This window comes from Sporothrix schenckii (genome assembly GCF_000961545.1).
Source record: "Sporothrix schenckii 1099-18 chromosome Unknown Cont47, whole genome shotgun sequence".
Taxonomy (NCBI): Eukaryota; Fungi; Ascomycota; class Sordariomycetes; order Ophiostomatales; family Ophiostomataceae; genus Sporothrix; species Sporothrix schenckii.
In genome coordinates this window covers 4871395-4887883 of record NW_015971148.1, presented here as the reverse complement: position 1 = coordinate 4887883, position 16489 = coordinate 4871395, and the positions used below count along the sequence as shown (strand labels likewise).

The 16489-nt window shown below is 56.8% G+C and overlaps 7 protein-coding genes across 7 annotated transcripts; 4 read left to right on the top strand and 3 right to left on the bottom strand.

Moving 5' to 3' along the window:
• Positions 1–1796: 1796 nt before the first annotated feature.
• SPSK_04510 (mitochondrial protein FMP32) lies at positions 1797–2606 on the top strand (the record flags this gene model as incomplete). The annotated part of the gene is made up of 1 exon (XM_016731314.1): positions 1797–2606. The coding sequence occupies one exon, from the start codon at positions 1797–1799 to the stop codon at positions 2604–2606; it is 810 nt and encodes a 269-aa protein (XP_016586068.1).
• A 788-nt stretch (positions 2607–3394) lies between these two features.
• On the bottom strand, positions 3395–4123 carry SPSK_04537 (clock-controlled pheromone; the record flags this gene model as incomplete). Its single annotated transcript, XM_016731341.1, has 1 exon — positions 3395–4123. One exon carries the CDS (start codon positions 4121–4123, stop codon positions 3395–3397), a length of 729 nt encoding a protein of 242 aa, XP_016586067.1.
• A 1795-nt stretch (positions 4124–5918) lies between these two features.
• SPSK_04288 (set domain containing protein) lies at positions 5919–7310 on the bottom strand (the record flags this gene model as incomplete). The annotated part of the gene is made up of 1 exon (XM_016731099.1): positions 5919–7310. One exon carries the CDS (start codon positions 7308–7310, stop codon positions 5919–5921), a length of 1392 nt encoding a protein of 463 aa, XP_016586066.1.
• Positions 7311–8117: 807 nt separating this feature from the next.
• On the top strand, positions 8118–8548 carry SPSK_04642 (uncharacterized protein; the record flags this gene model as incomplete). Its single annotated transcript, XM_016731442.1, has 2 exons — positions 8118–8420; positions 8489–8548. 2 exons carry the CDS (start codon positions 8118–8120, stop codon positions 8546–8548), a joined length of 363 nt encoding a protein of 120 aa, XP_016586065.1.
• Positions 8549–8688: 140 nt separating this feature from the next.
• Positions 8689–9108, top strand: SPSK_04644 (uncharacterized protein; the record flags this gene model as incomplete). The annotated part of the gene is made up of 1 exon (XM_016731444.1): positions 8689–9108. One exon carries the CDS (start codon positions 8689–8691, stop codon positions 9106–9108), a length of 420 nt encoding a protein of 139 aa, XP_016586064.1.
• Positions 9109–11072: 1964 nt separating this feature from the next.
• On the top strand, positions 11073–12312 carry SPSK_04342 (vacuolar protein sorting-associated protein 62; the record flags this gene model as incomplete). The annotated part of the gene is made up of 3 exons (XM_016731150.1): positions 11073–11560; positions 11619–11670; positions 11743–12312. The coding sequence occupies 3 exons, from the start codon at positions 11073–11075 to the stop codon at positions 12310–12312; spliced, it is 1110 nt and encodes a 369-aa protein (XP_016586063.1).
• A 728-nt stretch (positions 12313–13040) lies between these two features.
• SPSK_03967 (cullin 3) lies at positions 13041–15829 on the bottom strand (the record flags this gene model as incomplete). Its single annotated transcript, XM_016730782.1, has 2 exons — positions 13041–15689; positions 15797–15829. 2 exons carry the CDS (start codon positions 15827–15829, stop codon positions 13041–13043), a joined length of 2682 nt encoding a protein of 893 aa, XP_016586062.1.
• Positions 15830–16489: the final 660 nt, after the last annotated feature.

Genomic DNA, 16489 nt, shown 5'->3' with positions numbered 1-16489 from the left:
AAGGAGCGAACGGAAGCAACAAATCAATTAATGACACAGTCAAAGAAGAGAAGAAGGATGCAAGGTGCAAAGAAGAGATGGGCCTCGAATGGGGGGTGGAAGATGGTGAGAGGCTCGGATGCGATGGGATGCGAGGAGGAGAGAGAAGAGAAGGAGGGAAATTTGGGGCCTGGAGAGGGAAAGGGTGAAATTAGGTTGCTACAGGGTACCGTATCCTCTTCTGCTTCCAGAAGGAAGGAGCGACCCAGGGCGTTCTGGGGGGCCGACGCGCTGTGTCCCTTCCTGCTGCAGTTGGACGTGGCGCTGGTCGCAGCTTGCCTGGCCTGTGCACGGGCCGTTCAGGGGTGAATAAGCGGGAGCTCTGCTGTCACGTGCAACAAGTTAGATTAGGTTTCTTCAGGAAAACTGGCGGGAACGCGCAGAAGAATGCGCCCAAGTAGGAAGGAACGCGCACAGCAATTGAGGCCAGATAGCTCCTGAGCTTCCCTGTTTCCGTGCTGGGCAATGGACACACCACTGTGGCCTTTGTTTTTACTTTCTTTAGGTTTCATTTTTATTTTCTACACTTTCTTCTTGACATTGACAAACATATTCACTAGTTTTGCAACACATTTGTGAGATTGCCCAGCGCATCCCGAATATCTGCGGCAAACCGGACTTTAGGCAGCGACAAACCGGGAAGGGGCAGGTCCTCAGGCGCGGCTTCATGCAGGAAGTGACGCAACAGCTGTTTCCAATTCGGCCAATTCGTCACGTGATACAAGGTGGTCATGGGCGGCAGAAACGACGAAATCAACATGAGCTGAGCGAAGCTTCTGATGCGATGTGTACGTTACAGTGCAGAGTACGGTTACCGGCGGGTAACGTGTCTGACAACGTTCAATAGAACAGGCTCTTGGGGTCCAGTGCGCAAGCCACGAGTTGGCCGCGTATCTGAACGGGCTATGAAGGTGTCGGGATAAACAAATCAAACCGCAAGGATGTCCACTACTCTCGACAAGCGGAGGCCGGAACAAAGTGACAAAGGTGGTCAAGCGAGGGACAAGGACACAGTTCGGAATGGGCCCTTCAAATACCAGCGTTGCGCGGTGCTTCGGTCGGCGAAATCGCAACGGGATCCGTTGTCCAGCTCGGATGCCGTCTCGTCGCATCTCTCTTTGTGCTCTCGTCAGCTTCTCTGCCACCGCTACCGACCGCGGCTGCCAGACACATGTCACCGTTTTTTATCTGTATGCGCAAGGGAAAGAAATGTTTGCTCAATCATTGCGACCCTTCCCACCGCCCAAAAGAGGACAGGGAAGCGCCGCACCCAAGATTGTTCAAATATGGTTTGTTCTCCGTTTTGTCGAAAAAGAGATAGGAAAATGTCCTGGGAGCTACTTGTTCCAAGGAGCAAGGTCCTCGTTCCCCCAATAAGTCATCGATTTCGTAAACGTGTTTTAATTGCGTTGTTCATGAAGAAGAAAAAAGAAGAAAAAGAAGGACAAGAAAATTTGGGCGAGCCCCAATCGGTATATATTATGGTGCCTGCCAAAAAATTAAAGCGGGGAACCAGCTGCCAATCGTGCCTCAGGCCAAAATCTGCTACCAACACCTTCGACGTTTCCTACAGCGCTAGGACCTCCTTGAATAGGGAAAGTGGGGCCTCGTCAGTGACGCGGGCTAGAACGGCATTGCACACGTACTTTCCCAGCTTGTCGGTCACAAGCTGCGACGTGCAACGTACAAATGCTGGCTTTCAGTCGTGAAACTACGGGCGCATTTTCTTCAACCTCCTAACCTCATCACAGACCACGATGGCCCTCCAACAATCCCTGCCGCGCTTTTTGCTACCGCAGCTGAGCTGGAATGCACCCGTGCGAGAAGCCCACGCAAAGCCGATGCTTTTCCGCCTCGCCGCGACCGCGGCCGCCTTTTCTACAAGCACAACAACGGTCCCCCGCGGCCGCCCACAGACACAGACAAGGCATTCGCAATCGCCAAGCCCAGTCTGCAGGGCGTTCACAGGACCGCCCTCCTCCCCTCTGGCCCGCCGCGCGTTCCACGCCGCAGCGGTGCGCCGCCGCGACCACCACTTTGACACGCTCAAGTTTGTGCAGCGGCTGCAGGACGACGGCTTCACCGAGGACCAGTCGGTGGCCATGATGAAGGTGCTCAACGACGTCATTGAGGAGAGCATCCAGAACCTGACGCGGACCATGGTGCTGCGGGAGGACGCGGCCAAGGCGACGTACACGCAGAAAGTGGACTTTGCCAAGCTGCGGAGCGAGCTGCTGTCGGCCGACAGCACCGAGACGAACACGACGCGGGCGGCGCACGAGCGGCTGGCCAACGACCTGGCCAAGTTCAACAGCCGGCTGCGCGACGAGGTGGGCCGGACCCAGGCGAGCGTGCGGCTGGACCTGAACCTGGAAAAGGGGCGCATCCGGGAGGAGGCGCTGGGCCAGGAGCTCAAGGTCAAGGAGACGGAGACGAAAATCGAGCAAGAGGTGGCGGCCCTGCGGCAGCAGCTGGAGCAGGTCAAGTTCCAGACGCTGCAGTGGCTGATGGGTGTGTGCACGGGCTTCGCGGCCTTGATGTTGGGTGCGTGGCGTTTGTTGATGTAAGGGTGATGGGGCATGGGGGAGGATGCACCATGGGGCGAATTCAACATCAAGACGATCGTCTGACGCGAGACTATACGACAACGGGCATGGCGTTTTGCATTTTTCTACTTTGTTCATTTTCATCAGGTCGCTGTAAGAGACCGCATCGTACATATAATTCAAAACAGCTGCATCGGCCACACAACGAATAACTCATGGATGTGCTGGCAGTGGACAGTACAAGCAAGCGAACCGTTGTATTGGTTTTTCGCTATCAGAAAGTAAGCAGAAGCCTGCTCCTATGTACAAAAAAGGTATGGAAAACGATGTAAAAAAGTGCGTGTTGCTACTATATAGTGGTAGCAGCCGCCTGGTATATATAAACAGAAAGACGGCAAGGAGGCGCAAGGGTGATTCCCAGGTGACTGGGCCCTTGCTTCTCTGCCATTAGAAGAAGATTTTTGGAAAACCGACAAAGGAGAAAAGAAAGAAAAGAAAAGAAGAAGAGGGCAAAGGTCAAGCAAACGTTAACAGGCAGACAAAGACAACCACCCCATGTGCATATCCAAGCGAGAAGAGCGCATCAGCAACACCCCTGAATAGATCTTCGCCTTTTGGTCAGTCTTTTCCCCGACACGGCCACCTCTTGTCTCCCTCTCCTCCTGTTTTGTTCACCCTTTCGGTATCGAAATTATATATTGTTGAGTAAGGAAATGGAAATAACAAGCAAATATTTGTTGTCATGTTTGCGTCATACTGGTAGACGTGAGAAGGATAACACCACCGATCGAATCAACAGCGAATCCATTTTACTCTGCCTTTGGGAGGCTCTCAATGACGGAGCGGGCGGCGTTGTAGATGGCGTGCAGGTCGCGGCTTGCGTTGGCGCAGGCACCGCCGGGGGCGTAGCAGCGGGTGCCGACGTTGCGCTTCCAGCAGGACTGGCCCTTCAGGGGGCAATACTTTTGGGCCTCGGCATCCGCCTCCGCCTCGCGCTTCTGGACGGAACCGCCCTCAATGGCGTTGATGACGGCCTCGGCGGCGCGGCGCGCCTTCCAGCAGGACTGGCCTTTCAGGGGGCAGTACTTTTGGGCCTCGGCGTCGGCCGCGGCTTCGGCCTCGCGCTTGTTCTTCCAGCACGGCTGGCCGGGCAGGGGACAGTATCTTTGTGCGTCGGCGTCGGCGTCGGCCTCCGCCTCCCGCTTGGTCACGGGCTCCTCGACGGGGACGGGGAAGTGGGACTCGAGGGACAGGTCCGAGTAGAAGGACCGGGGGTTGTACTGGGTGGATGCGACGATGGAGGCCAGGCCGTCGATGGCGCGAATGGCGTTGTTGTGCACGCCGCCAAAGGACAGCGAGCGGCGCGATATGCCAGCCTCCGGAGCGCCCAGGTCGGCAATGGCCTCGGCGAACGCCTCAGCTGCGCGCTTGACCTGGTAACACGACTGGCCGACCGACTGGCAGTAGGCCTCGGCCTCCGCAACAGCGGCAGCCGAGGCACCGACGGCGAGGATGGTGAAGACGGCGGCGGTCTTCATGATTTTTGATTTTGATTTTTGATTTTGTGAAAAAAGTAAAATTGTGCAAAGAAAAATATTTGATACAGAAGAAGAAGGACGATCTCTTGGCTGTAGGAGTTGACTTGTCCTGAGAGGATTAGAAGAGAAAAGAAAAACACAAAACAAATGGGATGATACAGAGGTGGGGAGGATCTTTATACTTCAATAGGCCTCGTCGACAAAGGTTTATTGACGGAGGTGAAGGTGGATGTCTATTGAGGCCGAATCGAGGAACGACCAAGGGCCATAACGAAAGAACAAAAAACACCCAAATGAACAGCCGGGGTATGAACAAGGATGCCTGTGGTGGCATGACTCGAGATTATCGCCAAAGCATCCTTTCCCGGCGACTTTCACCTCGGTCTTCTGTACTCTCTCTCTCTCTTTGCCAAGGTAGAGACACTACAGGCTTTCCGTTGGGCCCTTTAGCCGCATCCGATCTTGCTCTATCTCCGTTGCCATCTTTTGTTGTCTGGCGGCCGGTTTCCTGTTTCGACGTTGCCCTGATCACACGACGGTGGACAAGTTGGAGCAGTACACAAAGTTTTTTGTTGCGGCCTCGTCCTGTCGTCTCTATCGTGCCGGCCTTGCGACGGATGCGTTCTTATTGACACCCCAAAAGAGAAAGGACCAAACCCTGCGAGCCCTTGTCCTGCCTCCTGATAAGGAAACAGTCCGCAAGGCTGCAGTGCTGTAGGACATCCGAAAAACGGCGGACGTTGGTCGCCAGGGCCCGGGAGCAACGGAGGGAGACGATGGCAGACCAAGCGAGGGCTGGCATGACGAGGACGACAAAAACAAAGAGGCCAGAGGCGTCGGATGATGAACATTGAAACGGGCGGCTGGCGTTCTGGGCGACGGGGGGGGGGGGGATGCGCAAAGCTGGATATGGCCTTTTGCCGATTCCGTCTGCTCGTCGTGGCCTCCTCTTAATGTCTTTCTTGACAGCGTCTTTTTTTGGCTTGTTCATGCCGCACAGTTCCGTTTGTTCCTGGATGCGTCAAAGGTACGGGAGGGTGTGGTGGCGAGTCGTGCAGGAGGGGGGTTTGGACGTCAGGCAATTTGCCGAGTGAAGCTCTATTGATACCCCAAAGCGGTAATTGGGCGACCCACACGGCGATGCGCACTAACACGGTAGACCACAACGCAGCTCAACCACCTCAATTGACGGCAATTAACCATGTACTCAATTGACGAGAAAGGACGGGAATAACATGTACAACGGCCAGAAAATTGAGAATTAAAAAGAGAAATGACCACTACCAAGTCTCATATCGAATGCGGTGCCAACATTCTGCGCTTGGCGAGACGCTGCTTCAGGACACCGGCCATGGCAACTGCAGGAACGAGTCCTTTTCAGGCCCGGAGACGATGGCGTTGAGACCAAGGGCGGCTGTCAAAGCGCCCATGAGTGGAGGGAGACTCTGAGGCGGCAGGCAGGAACGGGGTTTGGGATAGGCTTGGACGGTCTTGGATATCAATAGACAGACAGAGGAGAGAAGAGTGGCTCCAAGGGACGGACGGTGAAGAAAGATGTATGAAACGCTGTTTGCCTAGCTAAAATGCAAGAGAGACGCAGAAAAGATGCTGACGAGATGCTGAAGAGCCGCTGCAGAACCGCTGCAGCTGTTCGTTTCCGCTTCCACCTGACCAAGTCTATCCTGAACGGCCAGCCTGCGCAATGCTCTCTGATATGCTCCTGTACCATGGTACCACTGTACCGTAAATCGTCCGGTTCCTGTCCCAAAAAGGGCGCTGTCCGCATCTCGCCACCTCACTTTGTGCCTTCCTTTTTCTTTGTTTTCGTCTTCGTCCTCGTCTCCTCTTTCTGTTTCGTCCCCTCCTCCTCCACGACCCCTGCCTCCTCGCCCTCCCTCAGCTTCGTGGCTGCTTGGGCCACCATGGCCTCGACCTGCCGCCACCGCAGTGCCAACAGGCTCCGCTGGCTCTCGGTCCCGACGTTCGCCTTGGCCAGCCGCTCAATCTTGGTCAGCGTCTTGTGGGCCAACTCGGCCATGTCGTCTAGGCATTCCAGGAGAACATTCTCACGCTCGTCTCGTCCTTTGTCTCCCTTGTCCCCGTCGTCCTCATCCTCGTCGCCACCGCCCTCGACAAACTGCAGCCAGGCCGTCCGCTGGGCCGCACCGTTGCCGCACAGCAGCCGCCGCAGGGCCACCTGTGTGCGGTAGCAGCCGCCCGGCGTGGCGGCGTCAATCATGTAGTTGCCCCAGAAGCCGGCGGTCTCCAGGTCGTCGCGCACAACGTCGTGCGGGGACGACGCGAGGCGCGGGACGAGGACCGCGTCGAGGGCGACCTCGTCCCAGCGGTTGTCGGCCAGGACGAAGCCGTACTCGACGAGCAGGGCGTCGTTGGCGTGGGCGCCGTAGCTGATGGGCACTTCGTCGCCCTCGCTGTACGGGCGGTCGGCGACAAACGAGAAGCCCTGGGCGGCGTAGGCGGCACGACAGCCGCGGTCGGCGGCGTGGTTGAACAGGTCGGCCACGGGCTGCATGGCGATGCGGTCGTCGTGGCTGGGCAGGGCCGCCTCGGAGCGCGGGGTGGTGTAGTAAAAGGTACGCGAGTTGACCAGCAGCCACGCGCGGACGTAGTCGCTCTTTGTGAGGGCTTTCCTTTTGTCCTTGTCCTTGTCACTGCTCCTGTCCCTGTCTCTGTCCCTGTCCCGGTCCCGGTCCGTCTCTTGCTTGTTCCCCTCCGCGCCGCCGTCTCCAAACGCCGCCTTGACGGCCGCCCAGTCTGCATTGAGCTTGGTCTGCTGGCGCTGCAGAGCGTTGCGTGCCGGCGTCGGCAGCAGCTCGCGCAGTTTTGTCGGCCATAGCAGCGGCATGCCGGCCTCCAAGTCCTCAGGCGTCGGCAAGACAGCGTCCCAGGCTGCGTAGTCGCCCGACTCGTCGAGCACGAGGTGCGCGGCCAGGATGCCGTGCACCGACACATCGCGGTCCAGGGTGCGCGAGATAGCCTTGGGCACCGTCGCCAGCGTACGCAAGGCGCGTGTGGGCACGACTAGCACGGTCTCGCCCTCGAGGACGTCGCGGACAGCGACCATACCGTAACCACGGCCGGGCAGCCGGCGAGGTGCAATGCCCGTCAGCTGGACGCCCTGCTTGGCGGCATAGTGCAAGAGGTCCTGCAGTGTCTCGTCCTGCATCGTGGAAGGCGGCGGACGGGCGACGTCACGAAGTCCGGCGACAGAACTTTCCAGCAGATGAAGCGAAAGTGCTGAAGAACATAAATTGTTGATTGGTCGAGATGGACCACTACTATTGTATTACAAAGACATGCTGGAAATGTAGAGATTGCTAAAAAAAAAGGACAGTAAATAAAATGCAAAATCAACTGGAGACGACTGCGTAAGACGTGATGCTGTCGCAATGCACCATTACTCGATTGACTCACAAACAGGGCGCTGGCCGAAGAGGGAAGTAAATGGTGTACGCCATGGTCACGGGATCTGGGGTGATTCATGAAGCTATGAAAGAAGCGCTAGTGAGGAGCTAACTTTCTCACCAACCCTTGCGTGAATCTTGATTCTTCCTCCGAGCAACCCACTTTACCTTTTCTTTGCCGTGATTACGACCACACTCCATCCATTTTTCATCAACGCAAGGCTGTTGTCTTGTATCCGATACTCCTCTTATTCTATCGTGTTCTCAACGGGTTACGGCACAGCGCCCAAATTCCTCTTGTTTACCAGTGACACATTTTCCGTGATCATCACTCACAATTCTCATCAAGAGTCATCAAGAGTCCTCGGGCGGTTCCCACAGTTGTCTCGATCATCAAGACTTTCATCCTTGCCAGCAACTGCCTGCCCGACTTCGCGTTTCGAACTGTCTCGCGTTCACCGCGTCGACATATCCCCGTCCTGAATTAAAATCCCCCAGCAGGACAGGCATCACTTATTTCCTCGCATATTATCTCGCAACTCAACTAAAGAGGGCACCATTATTGCAAGATGGACAACCAACGTGCTAATACCTTCCCAACCATACTGCCTGCCAGCGTGCTCACAATAGAAGGCTTCCGTGAGATAAGAATCGCGCGTCTCAAAGAGCAAATCCCCCAAGTTCCCGACGAAGATACGAAAAGGAACTTGGAATTTGTTCTACAGTATTACGAGAATGGCGGCACACCTCCGCCAAACAACGAGACGTGGTTGGTACATGACGGCAAGTTTGTAACACTTGCGAACGGTGATCGGGCGACAATGAGAACGATCGGGTCGACGGCGCACTTCCAGGGCTTCACCATGGAGTCTGTGAGTTCAGTTCCCTTGATACGAAGGCCAAATATGGCAAGACAGCGAGTGCTTACATGGAATAATAGGGCGTGTACCGCCAGGGCCTCCAGACGACTTTGCTTCCTGCCAATGGTGCCGGCCCTTAGTATGGGCCAGCCGAACCGCAGCAGATGGCTCAAACAGCCACATTTGGCATTTGTCCTGGGTCATGCATGCACCAAGTAAGTTCCCGAGGCACCACGCCCTAACGAGAGAAGGGACGGCCAGTTCTGACATGCAAACAAAGATGGTAGCCTCTGTGCAACGTGTTGCCAATGCCAACGCGCGTTTTGATGCTGTTTTAACCATTGTACTGTCGAACGACACCGGATCTACCTTACAGACCCTTACGCCCATGGACGTGGCAGCGCTTGGAGTCGACCCTGACTCGCTCGCGAACGAGGTCTTTGTCACGACAGCCGCAGGCATTGTGCCACTCAAGACCATGTCGATCACGATGCAGATGCTGCGACCGAACCTTCCTTGGAATCCAATGACACGTTGGTTCTCAGAAGTAGCTGTGATTAACCCCCAAGCAACGGAACGGCTGTCAGGTCTGGAGATGCGCAACCACCTCTACTTTGCAACCGCACCAGGAAACCGAATGTTATACGTATCGTCGACGAAAACAGCTTTGAGAGACATATTGCCTGCAGGTTCTGGGTAGCGCAACCCTACTTAATCGCTCCCGTGGGCCAGTTTACGTCGATGCCTGATTTTTGATAAAATACGGCGACGGGGGCGTACAAATCAGTTTGGCAGGGCAGGACGAAAGGGAATTTTCTAGCTGCCATGTGTAGACTGCCCTAGTACCTTTTTAGTATGTATGTGAAGGAGACAGGTGGAAAATACAAAACAAAAAACGAAGATGGAAAGCAGAAGGGAGCTCTTCTACCTCCGACGACCGTTTTATTACTGGGTTGTCAAAGTCTAATTTGTAGACCCTTAAAACATTCTTCTATTTTCCACTGGTTAGTTCAGTCATTTCGCCGTGACCAACAACCAGAAGCCGTTCTTTCCTTGTTTGTGCGCCACGCGCGCTCGCAATTACACAGTCTTTCCAATTGTGGTTTGTGTCGCCCATGGCCGTACATCGAACATCTACGCCGTACTTTCCTTTGCATGGAGCACTCCTTTTCTATCCTCACTTCTCTCCAATCGTCACGACGAACGCAAACATGCCCTCCTACGCACGCTCTCTTTCTCTCTCTCTTCTCTCTTCGCATGTTGCACGTACTGTGTCGCAGTCGCCCTCTGCTCGTCTCTTTTCTTGACCGACGGCGAAAACGAAGCGATCGACGATGCACGGCGCGATGCATCCACAACGGCCAGACGCACGTGAAGAGAAAAGGCTCTGCGTGTCGTTCAATGGAGGGAGACTGTGACTGGGCAGACCGGCACAAGATGCAGATGACAAGCTTTTATGCATGCACCCGCCGTCGATGGACACCCCTGCCTCTCTAAAGGCGTGGCTGCCCGCCTCGGCGCATCGCCCCCCAATTCGGTTGCCAGATCCGCGATCCACGCAGGATTGCGACCAGGGCTGCAGGGGTCCTGGCAAGCCGTCTCTTTTTTGTCCGGAGTCAGTTGAAGGTACAGATGACCCCGCCATTCGTGGCATTTTGTGTCCACTGTGTCAGCTTTTGCGAGCTTGCGGCCTTTTGGGTCAGTTGACTCGACATTGACTTTGATCTCTGAGTCTTTTGTCCATGGTCGTGGAAAGACAGCCCCATGTCATACACTGCTGTCAACGATGCCGACCGCCGGACGCTTGCTGCACATGGACGGCAAGAGCACAAGGGAAATGTGACCAGGAAATGGGAAATGCCAGTGGCTCGCAGCACAGACTTGACGTGAACGACCAAGATACAAACAGTCGATACATGCAGCAACAGACGGGCGCCTGCAACGATGTGGACGGGGTTGGTGTGGTGGCACATCGGCCAAATAGCCAAGTATTGGCCAGGATGGTTAGGATGGCCAGAATCGCCAGGCACGGGCACGAGGGGATTCGTCGACAGCGTCTCGAAAGTGACGAACAGGAAGGTGTCAAAGCTAGGGGTGTCCATACTCGCAATGTGACCCGACCGGCATTCCACAAGATGCAACCTCGTTGTCTTATTCGTTCTGTACGGGACATCGTCCTTCTGTTGCCTTTTCTGGCTCTAGCTCCTGTTCGGTTGCTGCACGTCTTTACACCTCCGCTTTCTATGATTTACATTCTTTTTGCTTTTTTTCTTTTCTTTTTTTTTCCTTTCTTTTTTCTTTCTCTTTCCAGCTCGACCTCCGTGTCCACGAGCTTTCTCTCTCTTTTTCTTCGTTTCTTTACAAACACGTTTTTGTTTTCCTGCAAGCAAGTGCATCACCGCGGGCCCTTGTCCTTTGACGGTGCCCCGACACCGATTCTGTCAAGGAGCGCCTCTCTGCCTTTCCCCCTTTTCACAGGAAGGTAAACCGGTCTAAACATACGGCCGGAACGAAAGTATAAATACACACGGGAAGGCCCGTCTCTGGTCATTTGTATTTCCATTTTCTCTGTTCAGGATCGACAGAGACCCTCAAGCCTCCAAACACCTCCAGCCCTATATCATCACTTACACCCTTTGTCTCCCTTCTCTCCACCACTACATCATGCCCTCCATCCGCCAGCTGGCCGGCATTCTCGCCGCTGCCGCCGTCTCCAGCGCTGCTCCGGCCCCTGCCCTCTCTTCCTCCGCCGGCAACAACAACAACAAACGCCAGACCACTCCGCTCCCCGACTACGCCCTCACCTATGCTCCCATCTCCTACCTCTACAGCGGCGAGAGCTGGTGGCCGTCGGATGTCGCAACCCACCTTGCCAATGTGATTCCCGAGGTCGACTTCGTCGCCGTCTCCGGCTACACGTCCGCCGGCTCTGTCACGCTCGCCACCCTCAACGACCAGAGCAGCAGCGTCTTCCTCACCTCCAAGGACAATGTCGACACCAGCCCGGCCTGGCTGGTCTCGGCCTACGGCAAGCCCACAACCACCACCGGCGGCTACAGCGCGGCGCCCGGCACGATCATTGCCGTGCAGAAGAACGCCACCTGGGTCGACGTCTTTTACTTTTACTTTTACTCGTACAACTATGGCGGAAAGTACGTTTGTGCTGCCCTCGCTGCGTTGTCTGTTGGCGCACTTACTTACTCTTCATAGGGTCATTGGCATCAACTTTGACGACCACGTCGGCGACTGGGAACATACCATGGTCGGTTTCTCTCCTCTCGTCCTCATCCTCCCTGTTTTGCTGCAGCTCCCGGCTAACATGTTGCCACCGTAGATCCGCTTCGTCGACGGCGCTCCTACCGCCATGTACTTTTCCCAGCACGGCTCCGGCTCCGCCTACACCTGGGCCGCTCTCTCCAAGGGCACCGGCACCAACGCCGGCCGCCCGCTCACCTACATTGGCACCGGCGGCCACGCAAACTACGCCAAGCCTGGCAAGGAAGACTACACCGTCGCGCTCGGCATTGTGAGCGACACCACCGACGCCGGCTTTGCATGGGACCTGGCCCAGAACTACCGCGGCTACTGGTTCGACACCGCCTCCTCCACCTTCTCGGAAGCAGGCGGCGTCAATGTCGGCGGCAGCGAAGAGGGCAGCACGTCGCCCGCCGAGGGGGCGACGTGGCTGCAGTGGGGCGGCGCCTGGGGCGACGAGCAGTACGCGTCGAGCCGGTCGGGCCAGTACTGCATCTTTGGCGAGTGCCACTACACGTCGGGCCCGACGGGCCCTGTGGCCAAGAACCTGGGCCGCACGGCCATGTGCCAGACCGAGTCCGGCTGCACGGTGTTTACCAGCGTCGACGACCTGACGCACCAGTCGAAGCGGACACACGAGTCGAAGTGAGAGGAAGAGGCGGGTGAGTGGATGCTAAAGATATAATGGACGTGCTGGTAACTCGTGCTTGGATATAATGACGTATGACAGATGAATCGATGTATATAGCAGAGACTTTGCTGATCTCAATGCGTGAACAAATCAAACACGTTTCCTAAACTAGGTTGTAACAATATACGTGGTATATGACAAACTGGATGGAGCAAGCCATATTGGTGCACCGCGACATGTGCCGTGGCCAAAGAATAAGAAAAGAGAGAGAGAGACAAAAAATGAAAATAAAAAGATAAAATAAATATTACGCGAACTAAGCAGCAGATAAACAATTTCGAATTCTGAGCTCGACGGTGAGAGCGTCGGATGTTGACCATTGCATATTGGATAAGATTGGTTGGTTGTGATGAAGCCGAAGGAGTGAGAGGAGGGAGCAGATTCACAGAGCGTGGATTTTCCGCAACAGAATTGGTTGCTATTGATTGCTTTTACCTCTGTGGAGTGCATCGTCATGGTACACAGTATCACTTCACCACGTCATGCCGTCATTTTGTGTGAATTTCATTTTATTGGCCTAAATCATAGATGGCATAGCATCATCTTCACCTCCCAGAACGCCAGAACCCGCCATGCTATAAAAGACGATGCACCGAAACGCTACAATACACCTCAAAACAAACAATAAAATAGCAAGAGACAGGAGAACAACGGACCCCCCCTCCCCTCCCCTCTCCATTCCCCCCTCACGCAACATACCGGTACGCCGCCGGCTCCGAGTCCTCGATGCGCTCCAGGTACTCGCGCGAAATCAGGTCCTCGATGCGCTTCTTGACCATGGCCACCTCGGGCCGGAACCGGCTCGCCAGCTGCGTGACCACCTCGGTGACGAGCGCCGTGTGCATCAGTTCCTTGCGCTGCTTCATGATGCGCACGACGGCGGCGTCAATGGTGTGCGAGCGCGTCTGGTTGTTCTTGTCTTCGGTGGCCTTGCGCTCGTCCTCGCCCTCGACCTTGGACAGCGCGTTGATGACGGGCACCTTGATCTTGAGGGACTTGCTGGTGAACTGGGCGTTGAACGCAAACGTGTCGGTGGGCTTGATCGTCTTGGTCAAGGGGCTCTTGAGGAGCACGCGGCACTTGGGCGGGATGCACAGCGAAGCGAGGGCGCGCGTGAGGTCGGCGGCGGGGATGTTGGTGCGGCCCTGGATTTCGTCAAACGACAGCGCCGGCGTCGAGCCGTCGTCGCGGGCCGGCAGCTCGTTGAAGAGCAGCAGGACAATCATGCCGTGCGTCGGCGCATTGATCTCGTAGCGGCGCTCGCGGCTCAGCGGGCCCTTGTCGTGGCCGGGGATGCGCGGGAAGACGCAGCGGATGTCGGCGCTGCCGGCCGACCCGACCCACGAGAGCACGCGGCCGCTGCGGTTGCGCAGGTAGAATTTGAGGAAGCTGGCCTGCAGGCGGCGGATCTCGGGCGGGTAGGTGCAGCCGGCCGGCGCGCTCGACAGGCCCGCCTCCAGCTGCGACGAGCGGCCCATGACCTCGGGGGGCCAGTTGTTGCTGGTCAGCACGTTGACGCCGAGGTCGATGCGCGCTGTGTCGGCGCCCACGCCGTCGTCCGCGCCATCCGCGTCATCCCCGTCCGCATCGTCGGCCGTAGAGGATTCGGCCGTCTCGGTCGACCCCAGATTCTGCACGTAGCTCGCATAGTCGCGCGTCAGCTCCTCGGACGTCGCCATGTCCTTGAACATGCCCTCAAACTTGCTGGTAAAGGCCTTGCCGAGCTCCGACTGCATGCGCGAGATCATGAGCTTTTCGGCCTCGGGGTTCTCGCTCTTGTTGTGCAGCAGCCGCCGCGCCAGGTGCTTCTGGTAGTAGCGCTCCAGCATGTCCTTTTCCGTCACGTGCTGCACCATGACCGTCGCCTTGTCGAGGGCCGCGTCGACCTCGGCGTCGCTCTTGCCGCGCAGGCCGCGCTTGAAGTTGTCGTCGATGAACAGCGAGACGTACTCGGCGCTGCGCGTGCACAGCCGGAACAGCTCGGTGAAGCTGCTGGCAATGGCCGACTGGATGGCCAGGTCCTGCTGGAAGCAGTCCCGCCACAGCCGGTCGAACTTGTCCTTGAGGTCCAGGATGTCGTTGACCCACTTGATGGCGGCCGCCGTCTGCTGCGCCGACGCCGACAGCGGCGCCTCGCCGGCCACCGAAAAGTCCGTCTCGCGCAGCGTCTTCTCGACGTCGACGCCCATCTCAATGATGCGCACCTGCAGCGCGTTCCGCAACACGACCTGCTTGCTCTCGACGCGGCCCACCAAGTCGTAGAGGATGGCGAGGTCGTCGGTGCGCTCGTCGTCGACCATGGCCTTGAGGCCCGTGCCGTCCATGGCCAGAAACTCCTCGAGGTGCGCGGCAATCAACTCCGCCTCGAGCACGCGCGCCGTCTTCTGCAAGGTCTCCTGCGACACCGTGTGGCCGCAGCGGTCGTGCTCTTCGCGCAGCCGCTGCCGCGTCTGCCGCAGCCAGACCCGCGTGTCGCCGTCCCGCAGCAGCCGCTCGCACTCGGCCTTGTAAAAGTCGGTCGTCGCCTGCAGGAACTGCGGCTCGAACAAAGTCAAGTAGAGTTTCTCGTCCTCCTGCTCCTCGTCCGTCTCGTACAGCGCCTCAAGCATCGCCACGCAGCTTCGCAGGAGCGGCCGGTCGACAATCTCGCCGTCGCGGTCCATGTTGATCTGGTCGAGCACGACGGCCGCGAGGGTCGTGTAGATGGTGGGGTGGTGGTAGGAGGCGCTGCCGCTGGTTCCGCTGGTTGCGCTGGTGCCGCCGGATCCGTTGATGCCGCTGGCGGGAGCTTGGCCCTCCGCACAGCTGCCCGCAAACTGGTCGGACTGGCGGTTCCATATGGATGGTGGGAGCGGTGCTTTCAGGATGTGGTCGCGGTAGAGGCCAATCGTCGTCGCGTAGATAAAGGGCCGGTTCGAGTCCTGCGCGTCGCGGTCCAGATACATCAGCACGTCCGCCACCATGTTCATCGACATGTTGTGCCGCTCCCAGGTCTCCTTGAGCCCGCGCAGCAACCGCTCGCCCATCCCGCGTCGACTGTGTGCCGTTGTGCTGGCGGCATTGTGCAGACTGACGGCCACCAGCCCCTGCGTCACCAGCGGCCAGATCAGCGAGATGACCTTGTCGGCAAAGTACCGCTCCTCGAACCCCCTGACCCGGTTGTAGAGCTCCTCGCCGCGCTTTTTGAGGACACTCTTGTACGAGGCGCGGTACAGCTGCTCAAAGGACAGCTTGCCGGCGTTTTGGTTGTGGATGTCGTCGAGGGCGTCGCGGATGAGGCCCCAGTTCTCTTCGAAATCGTCCACGCCGCCCACGGCGCGTGCGACACCACCGACCTGGACAAAAAGCTGGGTTAGTATGTTCTTACAGAACGAAAAAGTACAGAAACGAAAAAAAAAAAAAAACATATCAAAAAATAGAGGCCATTTCACCATAGACATACTCGTCGGGGTGCGCGGATCTTGCCCTTATACATGGTGGGCGGCCGTCGTGTAAACGTGAGGAGACAGAAGCGTGAGTGTAACGTCTGAGATTATGGTTTTGGTATATAGGTAAAAGGTAGAAAATAAGTGTAAAACGGATGAAACCACAGCTTTGGCGTGGCTCGCTGTCGATAGGTTGGGACAAGTTGTGACGGTAGCTAGGACAGAGATGCCGGCGTTTGAATACGTAAAGAGATATCGGCGAACAGGCTGAAGCAATCCATTCAGGTAATTGTCAGGTACGACAGAGCGAAAAGAGGTAAGAGAGGCTAAGACGAGAGGCAACAAGAGAATCGAGGAGAAGAGGACGTCGGTTTATACACAGGAAGTGCCTGCGAAGTAGCGGCAGAGGTGGGCGACGTGGAAGAGTGCACTGTTATGGCTGGAAGGTGCTCGGCGCAACACTGTCGGACAGTACTCGGGGACGTTTTCGTGGGGCTATGACGCAGCGCGTTCAGAAGTCGACGATGAGACGATGTTGGGTGAAGTTAGAAAGTCTCCTTGGCCCGTGATAATTTGAAAATGACAAGCCGGGCAAGAACCCCGCGGCTGTGCCTGCCCTGTCGACCCTGTCCACTGACCCTGGAGCTCCGTCCAATTACAGGCTTGGCCTGCCCAACGCCGGCTGTTTAGTGGCGGGCTTGGGGTCCACA